The sequence below is a fragment of the Neovison vison genome, chromosome 3 (assembly GCF_020171115.1).
Source record: "Neovison vison isolate M4711 chromosome 3, ASM_NN_V1, whole genome shotgun sequence".
Lineage (NCBI taxonomy): Eukaryota > Metazoa > Chordata > Mammalia > Carnivora > Mustelidae > Neogale > Neogale vison.
The window spans coordinates 227,813,807-227,833,583 of NC_058093.1; the positions used below are offsets into that span (position 1 = coordinate 227,813,807).

The 19,777-nt window shown below is 37.4% G+C and overlaps 1 protein-coding gene across 1 annotated transcript in view; it reads left to right on the plus strand.

Annotated features, from left to right (window-relative positions):
* The window catches only part of TAOK3 (TAO kinase 3), a 191,462-nt gene that overhangs the window by 123,557 nt on the left and 48,128 nt on the right, over nt 1–19,777 (plus strand). Inside the window, exons 10-11 of the mRNA XM_044244178.1 lie at nt 11,521–11,614; nt 12,591–12,672. Of these exons, the coding sequence (XP_044100113.1) occupies nt 11,521–11,614; nt 12,591–12,672 (176 nt within the window). The remainder of the gene's footprint in view (nt 1–11,520; nt 11,615–12,590; nt 12,673–19,777) is intronic.

Here is a 19,777-nt window from a genome sequence, read left to right on the forward strand (position 1 = left end):
ATATGAAATACTTAAAATATGGCATGCCATGTAATAAGCACTATATAAATATAATTATTATTACTATTATTACTATAGGAGTATATACCTTTATGGGTATGGGAAGCATTTTTCTAAAAATGTTTTGAAAATGTTAACAAATATGATAACTTTTAGTACTTTAAAATATAAAGCTGTGTAAAATACAATAATTGAAATCTAAGCCAGGGACTCATAGAAAGTAGTTTCAACATATCTAACCAACAGAGTATTGGCCCAGAATTTTTTTTGTAATCTTTATATTTTTTATTAACATATAATGTATTATTAGCCCCAGGGGTAAAGGTCTGTGAATTGCCAGGTTTACACACTTCACAGCACTCACCATATAGCAAATACCCTCCCCAGTGTCCATAACCCAACCACCCTCTCCACACCCCCATTCCCCCAGCAACCCTCAGTTTGTTTTGTGAGATTAAGAGTCTCTTATAGTTTCTCTCCCTCCTGATCCCATCTTGTTTCATTTGGGCCAGAATTTTTAAAGATTCCTTATGATTTACCACATTTCTTCATCAAAAATAAAAAGACAAACAGCCAGTAGAAAAATGGGCAAATAATATGATCAGCAGGTTTATTGAAAAGGAAACCTAAATGGACACCAAACATTCAAAGATACTCAGTCTTGGTGGTAATAAGGGAAATGCAAATTCAAACCTCATCACACCGGGGCACTTTGGGTGGCTCAGTGGGTTAACCACACAACTCTTGATCTCAGCTCAGGTCTTGATCTCAGTGTCATGAGTTCAAGCCCTGTTTTGGGTTCCTTGCTGGGCATGGAGCCACTTTAAAAAACAGAACAAACAAAAAACCTTTTCACATTTATCAGACTGGCAAAAGTTCTTAAGTCTGAGGATATTAAATAGATGTTGGGAAACTACAAAGGAAACATGAACTCATTCACTACTGGTAGAAATGTAAAATTGGTGTAACAACTTCAGATTGTAAATCGACAACACCTTGTAAAGTGGCTGAATAGTCTCAGTGACCCACAACTTCACTTCTCAGTGTGTTCCTTAAATAAATATGTATGGATGTACACTGGATGTGTGTACAGGAATGCAAACTTGTGTCTAAGCTAGAGAAGGTTGAAACAACCAGAATTCTTATCCAAGGAGGAATGGATAAATGAATTACAGAATACTATATCACAGTTAAGGATGAACCGAATCTGCGTGTACCATCACGGATATATCTCAAAAATCATCACATTGATGCAAAAAAAGCATTTGACAAAATACAGCATCCTTTCTTAATAAAAACCTTCAACAAATTAGGGGGTGTATGGAACATACCTCAACATCATAAAGACCATATATGGAAGACCCATAGCTAATACCATGCTCAGTGGGGAAAAAACAGAGGCTTTCCCCTATAGCAGGAATAAGACAGGGATGTCCACTCTCGCCACTCTCACTCTCATAGTGCTAGAAGTCTTAGCCTCCACAGTCCGACAACAAAAAGAAATAAAAGGCATCAAAATCAGCAAGGAAGAAGTCAAACTTTCACTATTTGCAAATGACATGGTGGTCTATGTAGAAAACCTGAAAGACTCCACCAAAAAATTGCTAGAACTAATTCATGAATTAAGCAAAGTTTCAACTTATAAAATCAATGTGCAAAAATCTGTTGCATTTCTTTACACCAGTAATGAAGTACCAGAGAAAGAAATCAAGGCATTAATCCCATTTGCAGTTTTGCCAAACAGTAAGATACCTAGGAAAAAACCTAACTAAAGAGGTAAAAGATCTGTACTCTGAAAATTAGAGAACACTTGTGAAAGAAATTGAAGAGGATACAAAGAAATGTAAAAGCATTGCATGCTCATGGATTAGAACAAACATTGTTAAAATGTTTATATTACCCAGGGGCACCCAGGTGGCTCAGTCTGTTAAGCGTCTGCCTTCAGCTCAGGTCCCAGAGTCTGGGAATCAAGCCCCACATTCGGCTCCCTGCTCAGCAGGAAGCCTGCTTCTCCTTCTCCCACTCCCCCTGCTTGTGTTCTCTCTCTAGCTGTGTCTCTCTTTAAATAAATAAAATCTTTTTTAAAAAAATGACTGTATTACCTAAAGCTATCTACACATTTAATGCAATCCCTATCAAAAGAATATCAGCATTCTTCAAAGAGCTAGAACAAACAATCCTAAAATGTGTATGGGACCACAAAAGACCCCAAATAACCAAAGCAGTCCTGAAAAAGAAAAAACTGGAGGCATTACAATTCCAGATTTCAATCTCTATTACAAAGCTGCAGTCATCAAGACGGTATGGTACTGGCACAAGAATAGACACAGAGATCAATGGAACAGAATAGAGAATCCAGAAGTGGACCCACAACTATATGGTCTGCTAATTTTCAAGAAGGCAGGCGAGACTCTCCAGTGGAAAAAAAGACAGTCTCTACAACAAATGGTGTTGTGAAAACTGGACAACATGCCAAAGAAACCGGACCACTGTCTTCCACCACACACAAAAATAATTTCAAAATGGATGAAAGACCTAACTGTGAGACTGGAAACGATCAAAATCCTAGAGGAGAAGACAGACAGAAACCTCTTTGACCTCGACTATAGCAACTTCTTACTAGACATGTGCCAGAGGCAAGGAAAACAAAAACAAAAATGAACTCTTGGGCTCCATCAAGAAAAAAACTTCTGCAGAGTGAAGGAAACAATCAACAAAACTAAAAGAGAGCCTACAGAATGGGAGAAGATATTTGCAAATGACATCAGATAAGGGGCTAGTATCCAAAATCTATAAAGAGTTTGGGGGTATAGCTCAGGGGTAGAGCATTTGACTGCAAAATCTATTAAGAGTTTATCAAACTCAACACCCAAAGAATAAATAATCCAATCAAGAAATGGGCAGAAGACATGAATAGACATTTTTCCAAAGAGGACATCCAGATGGCCAACAGACCCATGAGGAGATGCTCTACATCACTCACCATCAGGGAAATGCAAATCAAAACCACAATAGGACGCCACCTTACACCTGTCAGAATGACTAAAATTAACACAAGAAACAACAGGTATTGGTGAAGCTGTGGATAAGAGGAACGCTCTTGCATTGTTTGTGGGAATACAAACTGGTACAGGCACTCTGGAGTACAGTATGGAGGTGCCTCAAAAAGTTAAAAGTAGAACTAACTACCCTATGAATAACATGAATAATAGAACTAACTACACAGCAATCGCAGTAGTAGGTATTTACCCAAAGGATAAGAACAAACAGATTTGAAGGGGTACATACACCTCAGTGTTTATAGCAGCATTATCAACAGTAACCAAATTATGGAGAGAGCCCAGCAGTCCATTGACTAAATGAATGGATAAAGAAGATGTGGTATAGGGACGCCTGGGTGGCTCAGTTGGTTGGGCAGCTGCCTTCGGCTCAGGTCATGATCCCAGCGTCCTGGGATCGAGTCCCACATGGGGCTCCTTGCTTAGTGGGAAGCCTGCTTCTACCTCTGCCTCTGCCTGCCATTCTGTCTGCCTGTGCTTGCTCTCTCCCCTTCTCTCTCTCTGATAAATGAATAAAATCTTTAAAAAAAAAAATTAAAAAAAAAAGAAGATGTGGTATAGATACAATAAAATGTTACTCAGCCATCAAAAAGAAGGAAATCTTGCCATTTGCAACGATGAGGTTGGAGCTAGAGTATATTAATGCTAAGTGAAATAAGTCAGAGAAAGACAAATACCATATGATCTCAATCATGTGGAATTTGGGGCGCCTGGGTGGCTCAGTGGGTTAAAGCCTCTGCCTTCGGCTCGGGTCGTGGTCCCAGGGTCCTGGGATCGAACCCTGCATCGGGCTGTCTGCTCAGCAGGGACCCTGCTTCCTCCTCTCTCTCTGCCTGCCTCCCTGCCTACTTGTGATCTCTCTCTCTCTGTCAAATGAATAAATAAAATCTTAAAAAAAAAATCATGTGGAATTTAAGAAAGAAAACGGATGAACATATGGGTAGGGGGTGTACAGAAAGAGGGAGGGAAATAAACCATAAGAGACTCTTTTTTTAAACAATTATTTTTATTAACATATAATGTCTTATTTGCCCCAGGGGTGCAGGTCTGTGATTCATCAGGCTTGCACAATTAAAGTACTCACCATAGCACATACCCTCCCCAGTGTCCATCACCCAGCCATCCTATCCCTACCCCCAACCCCCCAGAGGTTTATTTTGTGAGAGAAGAGTCTCTTGTGGTTTACATAAGGGTTGAGGGATGGAGGTGCAGCGGGGGATGGGATAGATGGATGAAGAGGTTTAAGGAGGGCACTTTTTGTGATGAGCACTGGGGGTTGTATGTAGGTGATGAATCACTGAATTCTGCTTCAGAAACTAATATTGTACTGTATGTTAACTAATTTAACAATAAATTTAAACTTAAATTTTAAAAAATCTAACATTGAATATTTATTTATTTTTTTAAAGATTTATTTATTTATTTGACAGACAGAGATCACAAGTAGGCAGAGAGGCAGACAGAGAGAGAGGAGGAAGCAGGCTCCCTGCTGAGCAGAGAGCCCGATGTGGGGCTCGATCCCAGGACCCTAGGATCATGACCTGAGCCAAAAGCAGAGGCTTTAACCCACTGAGCCACCCAGGCGCCCCTAACATTGAATATTTAATGAACAAAGAAATTTGCAAAAGTTATAGGTACAGTATGATACTAATTATGAAAGTTTTATAAACACTTCTTTATATTGTTTGTGTATGTGTTAGTATATATATTAGTATATACATAAATATTTTTTAAAACATAAGAACATAGATGTAAAAGATGTAATTCCAAAACAGAACATTCTCTGGAGAGAGGAAGAAGAATAAAGTTATATCTACTATATTACTTTTTTTGAAAGAAAGAAGTTCTGAAAAAAAAAGATAAAATACTGATTAAATGAAAAGTATCATCATCTACAAATTTTTATGTATGAAATATTTAAGAATTTTAATTTTTTAAAAAATTTTATTTATTTACTTTGGGGGGGGAAGGGAGAGACAGAGGATTTCCAACAGACACCGCACCCAGCATGGAGCCCATTTGGGGCTCGATCCCACAACCCTGAGATCGTGACCCCAGCTGAAACCAAGAGTCAGATGCTTAACCAACTGAGCCACCCAGGCACCCTGAAGAATTTAACTTACGTTTGAAGGAAAAAAAAAAAAAAAGACTTTTAAAACAAATAAATAAATGTACATTCCTGCAGTAAAAACAAAAAACCTGCCCTCTGCCTAGCATAGAGTTAGCAATTTGGAATAAATTTTAAAATTAGACACCCTGGATTTGAATTTTGGCTTTACCAACATTAGCTGGCATTTGTTTATGCACCCCAAATGGCTGCACTTATACCAGCAGGGCACCCATGTAGTCTAGCATGTGAGTGATACCTTTTGAAGTTGTATAACATGTTCATCCTGAATGTGAGTCTGGACAACTTTCTCAACTTCCTTGAGCCTTAGTTTTCTCACCTAAGTAAAAATAACAATACATATACTCTGAATATTGTCACTTCAATAAGATAACATATGTAAAGTGTTTAACATATGCCTAGCACAGAACAAAGGATCAGTTACAGCTAATTGCATTTGTATATAGGATTATTCCTATTTTTGTCATTTATATTCTAAAATGAACCAAAATTATAAACTGATGCCATAGCAGCAACTCATCTGTTATAAAAATTTAAGAGGATTTACTACCTAAGTTGAACTTTACAGCTCATCAGTGTCCACCCATTGTTTTAACAAGTTTTTTCTTACCATAATCTTTCTAATGTGGATTCTGCCCTTTCCAACCTTCTTAAATAGAGCAGACAAGTACCTTTTTATGATGATTCAATATCACATCACATCACTTTTTGTACTGTATAGATGTAGTAATCACTGAAGTTTCAAACAGCGTTTCACACTGGGTGAAAGAGGTACTTATCCCAGGAAATACTTTTAGAACTTCCTCTCTTGAGAGAGGCTCTGGTATATGCTTAATTTCTGATTTTATTTTTTATAAAAATGAATTAAAGTGTATATGAAAATACAGTCTCTGTATCAGCCTTGGATTGCCTTCAATGATTTACTGAATTAAAAAACAAAGTATCCATCTCCTGAATTGCTTTACCCTCCACAATGGCTATTCCTGCAAATTGACAGATGATACTATTGAATTATGCTTACAAACATAGACTGTGTGGTCAGACAGACTTAAGTTCTAATTCTAGCTCTGCCATTTCTTAGTTGTATGACTTCCATCAAATTATTTGAACCCTCTGTGAAATTTACATAATAAGAACCCCTACCCTAGGGGTGTCTGGGTGGCTCAGTCAGTTAAGCCTCTGCCTTTGGCTCAGGTCATGATCCCAGGGTCCTGGGATTCATCCAGCTCCCTGCTCAGCTGGGGGCCTGCTTCTCCCTCTCCCTCTGTCCATGCCCCCACCCCCACCCCTGGCTTGTGCTTGTGCTCTCTCTCTTTTTCTCTCTCTCTCTCACTCTCGCTATCTCTGTTTTATCGCAGGTAAGTAAGTGAAATCTTTAAAAAAGAGAGAGAGAAGAAGAACCTCTACCCTACCTTACTGGATTGTCTGGATTACATGAAAATATAGATTTAAAGTTCTTATTATTATAATCCCCACATAGTATACTCAATAAATGTACTCAATAAACAAACATTAACAACATAGTCCTGATATGTACCATATTTCATCCAAAATTTTAATTTACATTTTAACATCTCTTTCAACGGGGAGGTTGAATAATGCAACAGCATTTTATAATTGTAATTATAATTGGCAGCATTTTCTCCAAGTTACACATAAAATAGTGGTACATCTTAATAGTAGTACATTTTATAGTCAGTGGCATCTTAGATTCATAGAAAGTTGGAAGTACATGCTCAGTTAATATTCATTAAGTAAAATTGTTACCAAAGACATTTAACTTATCAAGAATTATTCAAAATGCATTGTATTGCTAATGCAACAGACCATACAAGTATCTTTTTGACAGCTTTTCTCTTTATCTCTATCTCTGTAGCATTAGTCTTATAAATGAACGTATTAAAGAAGGGCAGTTTTTCACATGAAAAAAGAGTAACTGGCTGCCTATAAAACCCTAAGCAATGATTTCTATAAGTTTTCTGTATATTTGATATAATTTAAATTCTGCTTTTAATGTTGAAATTACCTTGAAAGTTGTGGATAGTGTTGTCCCCTTTCCTTACGACATTTCTTCTACAATACTGTGTATTTTTTTAAAGGCTCCCTAATCTGTAATTTAAATTGCTAAGGTAACATCGAGAGGAAGAAGATGATAATGTTACTGGCACTATCGTTCTTTCCTGGATCAAGCTCTATAGTTCCTAAGTGGTAAAGCCTGTTCCACAAATTATCTTTTGCTAAATTAATTTTCCACTGAAAGAACTAGTTATATGCATCAACCCTCTGAAATCTTTGGACACTGAAATTGTCCAGTCAGCAAATATTTTACTTTTCAAGATTATTTCAAGAGAAGTTAATATGGTATTCATTTGTTTAACCTAAAGACACTTGGTTCACCTGCAAAGGTCATGATAGAAGATGGCAAATGGTCCATTAGCATTGTCAGGGAATTTATTGTGCTCAGAAATAAACTCTCCAGTGGGAAAAAATAACACAAACACATAAAAACATAAATGTTGTCATGTAGGTTTTTTTGCCTAGGGTTTTCTATCCCACATTAGCCACTCATTGTTGATAATAAATGAATGTGTGATGGTTGTTGGGGACAGGCAGGCATATTTACTCTTCTTAAAGCTGCTGATGGTTTTTTTAAAGTTTATTTATCGATTTAAGCTTATTTATTTTTTTAGTAATCTCCACACCCAACTTGGGGCTTGAACTCACCTCCCCAAGATCAAGAGTCACACGCTCTACTGACCAAGCCAGCCAGTCACCGCCCCCTCGGCTCTTTTTTCCAAAATAGCAGTACAGTCTATCATAAAATGCACAGAATTGTTGAAAAGGCACTGAGACCTAGTGAAAAGAACCCATTTCTTGGATTCTTACAAGATGGGTTGAAATCCTGATTTAGCCACTTACCATGTGACTTAGTTTCATTATTTAGGCTAACTGAATCTCAGTTTCTTTAGCTGGGAAGTAATGCTTAGAATAATAGGACTCTCCTTGCTGAGCTAGTCTCAGAATCCTGAATGACAGGTAGCACATGGTTGAGTGCCTGACCTGCAGTAGGAATTCAGTACATGGTACTGATTACTGTTACCAATTATGGTTTTCAACCGCATTCGTTCATAAGAAATTGTTTGCCACAAAAACTTGGTCATTGTCTTTAAATAGAAATCATTATTTTTTTCCTTTTAGTTAATTCAGTTTTTTATGCTCCCACCCTTTTCATTTCTTTTGAGAAAATCTGAATTACGTATTGCAAGGTGGCCTCAAAAGAACTCCTAGTTCCTATTTTTGCTGCTCCTGTGGAAGACTGTATGCAGACCACTGTATTCTACAGTAAGGGTTGACAAACTTTCTGTGAAGGACCAGATAATAAGTGTTTTGGGCTTTGCAGGCCATATATCCCCTGTCATAACTACTCAGTTCTGCTGTTATAGCATGAAAACTGCCATAGATAGTGTTAATAAATAAACATCGCTGTAATTCAATAAAACCTTACAAAAACAGACTTCTAGGTGAATTTGGCCGCAGACCATAGTTTCCCAGTCCTCGCTCTATGGTATGCTGGCTTAGCAAGGAGTGCCGCCACCATAGTTCAGAGGACTTATGTGGCTGAGGCCATCTGAAACTAGTATTTAGCCAATGCTCCTCAGACCATAGAGCCCTGTGCCGTTTAGAACACCTTCAGTCACGTGCTTCTCTACTGCAGCTCTTCTACCGTCCTGTGGCTGGTTGTCGTCTTCACAGCCGGGTTTGCTCCTTTGAGCCTCACCATTCCTGCTTCAAATCCAAGCTACTGCCCTTCTTTTCACTACTGAATGGGGTCTTGCTGTTGCTTTTTGTTCCTTCATCCTTTTTCCAAATTTCTATTCTCTTTTTTTCTTTAGTCCCCCTTCCTGACTGTTTCTCTAGTACAATTCAGTGTTCTTCTGAGCAGCTTGAGTTTTATACCTTTTGCCTATAAGTGAGAGGGTTCCTCTCCTTCTGGAAGGAAATGAAGCCATCACATAGAATCTGATGAGAGCCCTAAGACTTAGTCACTCCTCAGTCATTTTTGTGACTTCTTGCTGCACTAGATGGTTTGTTGACAGAGTTTCTTCTCTGCCTTAGTCTGCCTTGCCTTTATTTATTTTATTGTTATTTTGGGACCACCAAACATATATACCAGGCGCTATGCTCAGCAGTGGGAATGCAAAGATGAACAAAATAGGCATTGTCCTTGCCCTCATGAAGTTTAGCAAAGAGGACACCCATTATGTAAAGAATTACACAAATAATTAACTAAGGGAATCACCATATGTATAGGTAGTAGAAAGGAAAAACATAATTTGCAGTGACAAAATCTAATAGGACCTAGTCTGAGAAGTCAGAGAAGGCTTCCCTAAGGAAGTGCTTGTAAGCATATAATAAACATTAAATAAGTATTTATGAAATGAATGTAAAAATGCAATTATATTTAAGATGAAACCTGAAAGGTTGGCAAAAATTAACCAGATAAAGCTTAGGGAATAAATGTGGAAGGGGAGTCCAGACAATGGAAGCAGTTACATGTGAAAGGCTCTGAAGTTGCTTCTCTCAGTGAAGCAAAAGATGACTTGAGAAGAGTGGGGAAGCATTGCTTCTCAGAATGAAATAACAGAGGTCTCCAGGGTCATGTTAATAAAGGCCGATAGGCTATGTGTTTAAGGACTCTGTTCTAAGAATGATGGGAAACCATCGATGGTGACATGGTGAATTCCTCCTTCCATGTGGCTTCAAATACTTGGAGTTGTCAGAAGGCCAAGCTCTAGAAACTCTCCACTGTGTACCTCCTGAAAAAGATAAATAAATAAACAAACAAACAAACAAACCTGAGCCTAAACCTGAACTCCTCTACATTTGAAACAGATATAAATCCATTTGTCCACACTACAACTCTAAAAATTTCCACTTGTGAACAGTCCATAGTCCATGCCCCTGTAATACTGGTAGCTATGTCATGAGTATATAGTATTCTTCTGAGAGGCTAACAATAAATATTTATAGAATGGTATACTGTGCATTTTAAAAGTATCAGAGAACATTTAGACAAGACTGTAAGAGGCCCCTCCAGAGCATCATGCATGAATAACCATGGTCGTCTCCTGCCAGTGACTTAAAGTTCACTACTCTTAGAATTGTTCATTCCAAGTTTTGGACAGTTTTTGTTTTGTTTTCTCACCCTGGCTTTTCATAGGTTCATTCTTCTGAGAGTCAAAATGTCTTTTGTGTTACTTCACAGAGTACGCCAAATTCACCATTGTAAAAGTGCTTGAAAACCAAGATGTTTGATACAGCCTGAGAATTAGATTATGAATTACAAGGTGGGACTCTGTAAAGAATCCATTAAGATAAGCATGGTAGGATGAGATAGTGATTTTTCTTCTAGGGCACAATAATTAGTAAATAATCTAAAACTAACTGCACTCAGAACTAGAGCCTTGATTTTTTTTCCCCTTTGGTCAACAAATCAAGCACTTAATATGTGAATAACACCTTATTATATATTGCTTGGGGAATAAAAGCATAAGAAGAGTACTAGGGTTGTAAGATCTTACTCATAGAACTAATGATTTCTTTTGAGAGAAAAGATTTTATGTTTATGTAAGTGCAATAGGAGAGTATATGCCAAATAAGCAGTATACTAAAATAGAGCTACAGAAATTCTAAAAAACAGATCAGGATGGGCTGAGATAGAATAAATCTATTAAGAAATACCTAATTTCACTGAGTTTTTCTTAAGGCTGGACCAAGCTTGATTGTGATTTACCGCCCCCCCCCACTTCCTCCCCTTTTCCCTCTGCCACCACCTGTACCATTTATTTGGCCTGGATGAGACTTCAGACAGTGTTTATTGAATTGAATTATTTTATCTTCCTTGCTATGTTAGTCATGTTGAAGATGTTCCATTCTATAATAATTTTTCTCATTCTGTTTTTCTGTGCCTTATGGACTTTTTCAATGAATACATATGTTTACATTAAAACACATACACACAAAGATGTTCATACCTATTATAGGAACACAAGCAAAGACCAGCATTTGAAGATAGGTGAGAGAAAAATAAATTTTTCTTTTGAATCTTCTGAAATGGGTCTGTTAGGGACTTTGCCAGTATACATTAGGATGATGAGCAGCTTCTTCTGAAAGGCTATCCTGGGCTGACCTCAGATTAAAATAAGTGGAGTATTTGGCTTGATGACAGTAATGAGCCATTGCTTTAGCGGCGAAGCTTTGCTTACAGAGCCTTATTTCTCTGTCTGCCTGATTTCTTTAAAGAACTGCTTTATTGTGTTTCTTGTCCTTCAGCGGAACGGAAGCCCCCCCTTTTCAACATGAACGCAATGAGTGCCTTATACCACATTGCCCAGAACGACTCCCCAACGCTACAGTCTAATGAATGGTAAGACTCTGCTCTCATTTTAAATCTCTAAGAAATCATACATTCCTTCACCGTATGTGATAGTAACTGACAAAGGTGCTTTATAGATGTGAATTGGCTATGCACACACACACATTTTTACTTATTTCTACCCTCAGTGTCACTTGTACTATGTTCTTAATGTGTGTGTAGGAACTGAAATTCTACAAGGAACATGCCTTGCTGTCTTCCTAATAAATCTCAACTCTTAAGTCCTGACAGTCTTGTATTGATCATCTCAGCTCTTACCACTTCTTGGCAGAGATGGTAAGAAGAAGTACCTTCTCTGATGCCATTATTTTTCCAGTTGTCATATCTTTTATTATATTATATTTAAGTATGTTGACACAGAATATACACGGTCTATTCAGAATTGTATCATTCCTTACAGAAAATTATAACATTTTGATAGCTGTTTGGGCCACAAGAGTTATAGAATAAGGGAAGTTTTAAACAAGAGTGGACAACTTCCTTCCTCCTCCCAAGAGAAGGAAGTTTTTTCATCCAGAAACCATATTCCTAAATCCCTTCCCTTATGCTTCAAATTTTACTACCTGGTTATAGGTGGTGGGTGATGGAGAAGTTACCAACCAGCCGTGAAGAATATAGGCTTGAGACTTACCAGAGTTGTCATCTTTGGAAAGAAAAATATATGTAAAATTATTATATATATAAATATAATACTTTTTATTTTTTGACATAAATTATGATTTGACCTTGCTTATATGTTAAGGTGTGTTTATGTGTTGACTAACTTGAAACTCTCCACATTCGTTATCCAGATAATTAATTTTTAGATACCATAAACTTGAAAATGGTCCACTTCTCCTAATATTTTATATATTTTATTAAAGATCTCTTAAAATGTAAATCTTTCTCTTGAATGAGAGTGTTTTAAGTACTCAGTGTATTCCACAGACCCTGATTCTATTCTCTTTCCATGTATTTGCACATACAGGACAGACTCCTTTCGGAGATTTGTTGATTACTGCTTGCAGAAAATACCTCAGGAAAGGCCAACGTCAGCGGAGCTATTAAGGGTAATTTTTCAAATTTATATTTGAGGAGGGGGATTTAAAGGCATGTTGTAGCGGAGTAGAGTACATCATTCCTGTGGCAGCTCATCATGACAAACTGGATTAGAACGTGCTGCCTTGTCATTTACCCAGAGATAATAGCTCGGCATAGAAATAGCAAGATTATCACAGTGGATGGTGCTATATATTCCATGTGGACAGTTTTTTCCTCCATATTTTCCATCTTCTCTTTTTTTCCCCCTCCCTCTTTCTGCCTATGACAAGTATTTCTCTTTGCTCTGGTCATCATTGTGATGTTCCTATGACTAATATCTGCACCAACTTCAATACAGCGCTTCCAGGACAGTCCGCCAGTGGTTCACATGCCAACTCGGGGATTTTCAGTTAGGTTGTTGCCAAACCATCAAGCAGTGAAGATGTACAATAAGTACACAAAGCGTACTCTTACATCACATTACATCATACATGTTGGTGACAGGAGTGTCACATTAACTCCATTCATTTGACTTGAACATTGCATTTTGGGGCATCTCTTCATGTAACATTTTACTATAAACTTCATATGTAGGTTCCATTAATATCAGTCAAGTGTGTGGAGACTTATACAATATAAATGTCCTTTATTTGGCATAAACTACTCCAGATTTATTTAACCTCTTTCTGTATACATACATATTTTTTTTAACTCTTTTTGTTGGTTGGTTTTAAGAAAAGCTCAGAAAGATTATATTGACTAAATTTGAAAGCTTAAGACTGTCAGCTGCCTTTATAATTGAAGAGCACCTTGTCTAGATCATAAATTCTTGGTTTACATTTTCTTTTTCTGAGGACTTTGTAAACATTATTCTGATCTCTGGCTTTAAGTATTCCTGAAGAGGTAGGTCTGAAGCCAGAGAGTTTTTCCATGGAAAATTAAGTTTTTTCTTCTTGTAAATAGCAGCTCACAGGAATATGGTGGCTGAAGCAACAAGGCAAAGGACCCTGTATAGTTCCCTTTGGTGTAGGGCCATCATGTGTTCTAGACATGAACTCTACTCTACATGCCTCCGTGACAGCTCCAGATTTCTGTAAGGAAAATGACAACCAGAACAAAGCACCAGATAACCCAAGATAAAGTAATATCTTTATTACTTTGAAGTAGGTGAAAAAGTTTTTAAATTGGGGGATGGGGTAGAAAGCACTACCATTAAGGGAAAGAGATAATTTGGGGCTATATTAAAATTAAGGGGGAAAAGCACCTCAAAGAAGATAATACAAGATCCAAAGATGAGTTTTAGGACCCAGACACCTGAAGGGTATAAAAAAACAAGCTGGCAGAGATAAGAAAAGAAATGGAAGAGAAAAATTAAAACACAAAATCATAAACAACGAACTGATATAATGAACCAACCCACGTAGGGTGTGTCCAGTGACAGAAAGTTGTAAGGAAATAAAGCAAAGTTAAATGCAAGAGGAAAAATTGTAAAGGTGATCATAATTAAGGTGACATATGTGGAAGACAGGAAATCTAATATACAGCAGCCTGTTACTTCCAAAGAAGAAAGTGAAACACATATAGCAGAAGATATTTAAGGATATACCTGAAGAAAACTTCATTGAAAATAAATGTTTGGACCTTTATTTGACTTGAGTTAGTCTTAATTTGATTTGGGGGGCCAAATGACATGAGCCTACCATTTATTTACTCAGCAATTATTTACTGATGATCTATTGTGTGCCAAGCACTGTTCCAAGCACTAACCACACAAGTAAATATATGACATCAGTTCATAGTAAATTCTTTTTTTTTTTTTAAGATTTTATTTATTTATTTGACAGAGAGCAAGAGATCACAAGCAGGGGAGGCGACAGAAGGAGAGGGAGAAGCAGGCTCCCTGCTCAGAGATAATAGCAAAAGAAATATATAAAGCAAAAGAAATATATAAAAATTTGGGGTGTCAATTTAAATTTGGTGTTTGACGCCAGTCCTTTTAACAGTTTCTTCAGTTCCTAATTCATTCTTTCTTCCTTCCCTCTCTCTCTCTTTTTCTTTCTTGTTTTATCACTAGATTGACTGGATTCTGCTATCCAGTCAATAGCAGAATTGACTGGATCCCAGGACCCTAGGATCATCCCCTGATCATGCCCTTCACCTACAGAGCCACCCAGGCGCCTCCATAATAAATAATTTTCTCTGCAGAAAAATAGAGCAGGGACAGGGATGAAAAGTGATAGGACCTATCATTCCTTTTTTTTTTCTTTCTTTTTAACTAAACTCTACCCACAGTGTGGGGCTCAAAATCACAATCCTGAGATCAAGAGTTGCACATTCTCCCAACAGAGCCATCCAGGTGCCCCAGGAACTGGTGTTTTAGATGAGGAGTTAGGGAAGGCCTTTCTAGGAAGATGATTTTTAAGCAGAGCCCTGAAGACAGACACCATGGAACTGATCTTCTATAACCTGATGAAGTTCCTGAACTCCAGGGATAAAGAAAGATTCATACAAATAGGCTGGGGGGAAAAAAGTATTTTGGGGTGGATCCTTGACCTAGCTAAGGTGCTCTTTAGCTATACAGGCAGCTGACATTTTCAAGCTTCACAGATTTAGTCGATTTTTTTTTTCTAACAGCTTTTTAAAAAATTGCTCAATAGCAGAATCCAGTCAATCTAGTGATAAAACAAGAAAGAAAAAGAGAGAGAGAGGGAAGGAAGAAAGAATGAATTAGGAACTGAAGAAACTGTTAAAAGGACTGGCGTCAAACACCAAATTTAAATTGACACCCCAAATTTTTATATATTTCTTTTGCTTGATTAAAGAGACTACATTATTCATGTTGAATAGGTAGTACAAATTTCAAAAGAACAGTATGTAAAGTAAATCTCCTTCCTATTCTAGGACCCTCTCTAGAGTTAGCAACCACTGTTACCAATTTTGTGCATGTTTTTCTAGAGATGTTCTGTGTATATGGAAGTATATATTGTGATTTATTTGTGCACCAATAGAACCAAACTGTAAACACTGTTCTACCTTGATTATTTGTTTGCTTGATTTCCTAAATAGTATGTTAGGCCTATTGTTTTATGTTTCTGCATGTAGAGCTACCTCATTCTTATAAGTGGATCCATAACATTTTCAGAATGACCGTACTTGTTTTAACCAACTTCTTTATGGTGTTTGCGGTCTTTTGCTGTTAGAAATGACTGCAGTGAGTTTCTGTATATGTGTCATTTTATACCTGTATATGGATATCTAAAGATTAAAATCCTGCAAGTGAAATTGCTAACCACAGGGAATATAGATTTTAAATTTAAACACATACTGACAAAATCATCCTCCAAAAACATTGCACCAATTTATAGTCCCACTAACAAAGTATGAAGACCAATACTTTTTGAACTTGGCTCTCAGATCGGTGGAGAACTTACAGTTTTAATCTGTGTTTCTTGTTATGAGTTAAGTTGAGTGTCTTTCATAAGTTGAAAGCTTATTGGTTTCCCTTTTTTAAACTCTTTGTGATCTTCGCCCATTTGTCTGATTATTAGGTTTTTTTTTTCCTTATTACTTTGTAGTAGATCTTGCAAATATTTGTTCCCTATTTCTCTTTTTATGTTCTTTATGCTGGGCTTCTTTAGAGAGGTCATGCAAAAATTTGTTACAAAGAAGTCAACTTTTTTCCTCCCAGTTGGCCATCTTGTTCCCAAATATTTTTAGGTAATTCATCTTTTTTTCACATTTTCTTCCTGACATTTTAAAATGTCACCTTCACTTCGAATCCATTTAAATATAGAGTCAAGGTAAAATCATTTATATGGTTAAAGATCAGAATGTAAGTGCTATAAACATTGACAATGTAAAAATACTAATGTAACTAGGACAATCTAGGAGTAGGAAAGAAAGATAAGTATACTAATTTTCCTATTTTTCAGAGTAGATAGTCAATAATAATCCTTAAGTCGAAAGGCATAGCTTTAAAAAAAAAGTAACTCCAATCTCTGTCATCTTTTTTCTTTTTCTCTTTGGTTAACTTTAGAGGATATTTTAAGATGTGGTAACTCTTGGCAAAGAAATTATAACTAAAGTTAAGGTTTACCTCTTTGTCATCTAATTCTGCTACATTTAAGTATACCTTAATTTAAAAGACTTTCTTAAAATTAGCATATGTAATATTTTCATTAAAATTATTTCTAGATATCCATTGTCCTGAGAATGTCTGAAATGATGTTCTTCTATTTAATAATATTTATTTCTGGATGGTGGAACTTGGGATGATTTACTTTTATGTATTTTCTTTATCATTTACATGTTTCAAGGAAATATACCTCAAGAACAATAAAACCATTATTTTCAAAGGATCTGGGAACCTATTCATTGTAGGGGTTTCGAGAAAAATGGGCTTTGGAGAATAGGGAAGAGATGGGATTGCAGGCAGAAAGAACATAAGCAAAGGCATGAGTCAAGAACTATCTAGAATGTACTATATGCATTGGATGGGAAAGCGGACTAGGAGTGACTAGATTTGAACCTAGAAATACAACCATGAGCCTGGCTGTAAAAGGCCAGACTTCATTATGCAGGCATGTGTTTACGATGTTGAGTTTATCAGTTTTAAAAGATTTGAACAGGTAAAGATTTAATTATCTTGTACAATAAGAAACCCGGGGCACTGAGAAAGGAGATATTAATATAAGCAGTGCAGAACAATAAACAGCTCAACAATATCACCATGGATCCAAGCTCCTTCTGTCTGCCTACTTTATTATCTTCAGTATGTGGCTTTTATCTTCTTGGTCACAAAATGGCTGCTGCATCTCCAGGACTCAAGTCTTTATCCCAAGAGGGAAAAAGGAGGAAGGTCAGGGTGGAAAACACCTTCTCGTCAGGTGCTTTGCCTTTTTACTTTAGAAAACAAAACTTTCCTCAGGGACTTCTCCCTCTGTATCTTGTTCACCAAAACTCAGTCATACTGTTATCTGTAACTCCAAAAGAGGCTGGAGTTCAACCCTTTTTACTTTCTAGTACTTAAAATAGATGAAGGCAAGGAAAAGAGGTTGGAATGGGGGATAAATGGGACACCAGTGTCTGTCACAATGAGTGACACAATCAGATCTTTGTCTTAGACAACAGTGGTGGTAGACCACCAAAAACAAACACCAAATGAGGCAATGTGGGTTACAGGTAGCTCTTCCACTATTTGGCTGTGTAAATCACTTAATCTCTCCGTGCCTGAATTTCCACACCTTGAAAATAAAAGAATTTCTAAGAGCTGTTCCTGCTCTAAAAGTCACTGATCCTAAGTTATAGCTTGAAGTTCACTGAAAACCAGTTTGCTCTTATATAATCACAAGTACCAGAGGAGCAAAATAATTTACTTTCTCCCTTTCGGTCTCATCTGGAAATATGCAGGCTGCACTCACTTCCGGGAATAGTGTTTCATTTTCAGAAAGGACTCTGCAGAGGAAGAGATATTTTATAAAAGCAGGAGCAAAAGCCACAATTCCCCTGACAGCAAAGTCAGGGTGAAGAACCACAAGACAAGTACATGTCCTCACAGTGGCCCTACTCCTCTTTTATAGCTGTCTAACTTAGGAAGAAATGAAATCCATTCCATCATCCAAGGCCTACCACATCATATCCCATTTTCCCAATATCTTCAAATTATAATTTCATGTAAGTGAATTTTCCACATAACAAACTTCTCCTTTAAAAAAACAAAACTTCCTCCTCCCACTTTTGATCATTCTCCACATAATCTTGTCAAAATACATGATCTGCTTCTCTGCCTTCTTAAAGAAAGCATAATGAACATAATTTCTTTTCTTGATGGCTCAGAAGCAATAGTGTTTCATCAACTCCTGGTGTATAAAAGGACAACATGAGAAGCATTTTCCTCTTTGCAAAACAGCCCACAAACCTTTGTTCATTTTTTTTTAATTTTTTATTTTTTATAAACATATATTTTTATCCCCAGGGGTACAGGTCTGTGAATCGCCAGGTTTACACACTTCACAGCACTCAGCAAAGCACATACCCTCCCCAGTGTCCATAACCCCACCCCCCTTCTGCCAACCCCCCTACCCCCAGCAGCCCTCAGTTTGTTTTGTGAGATTAAGAGTCACTTATGGTTTGTCTCCCTCCCAATCCCATCTTGTTTCATTTCTTCTTCTCCTACCCACTTAAGCCCCCATGTTGCATCACCACTTCCTCATATCAGGGAGATCATATGATAGTTGTCTTTCTCCGCTTGACTTACTTCGCTTAGCATAATACGCTCTAGTTCCATCCATGTTGTCGCAAATGGCAAGATTTCATTTCTTTTGATGACTGCATAATATTCCATTGTGTATATATACCACATCTTCTTTCATCTGTTGATGGACGTCTAGGTTCTTTCCATAGTTTGGCTATTGTGGACATTGCTGCTATAAACATTCGGGTGCATGTGCCCCTTCAGATCACTACGTTTGTATCTTTAGGGTAAATACCCAGTAGTGCAATTGCTGGGTCATAGGGCAGTTCTATTTTCAACATTTTGAGGAACCTCCATGCTGTTTTCCAGAGTGATTGCACTAGCTTGCATTCCCACCAACAGTGTAGGAGGGTTCCCCTTTCTCTGCATCCTCTCCAGCATCTGTCATTTCCTGACTTGTTGATTTTAGCCATTCTGACTGATGTGAGGTGATATCTCATTGTGGTTTTGATTTGTATTTCCCTGATGCTGAGTGATATGGAGCACTTTTTCATGTGTCTGTTGGCCATCTGGATGTGTTCATTTTTATGTGGTTGGTTGGTAGGTGTGTTAGTCATGGACTGAGTGTCATGCTGCCTAAGAAGTTTCAAAGGACAGTTCTTTTTACAACAAGTAACTCTAGTTCTATAGTTCTCTATCCTCTCTATAGTTCTCCATCCTCTCTATTCTCCCACTTATTCCCTCTTTCTAAACTGATACAGGCTAAGAAACTAGGAAACCAGAATATGTGTAAAGATCACTGATAATATTGAAAGTGAAGGCCTCAGAGCACCTGGGTGGCTCAGTGGGTTAAAGCCTCTGCCTTCGGCTCAGGTCATGATCATAGGGTCCTAGGATCAAGCCCTGCATCGGGCTCTCTGCTTGGCAGGGAGCCTGCTTCC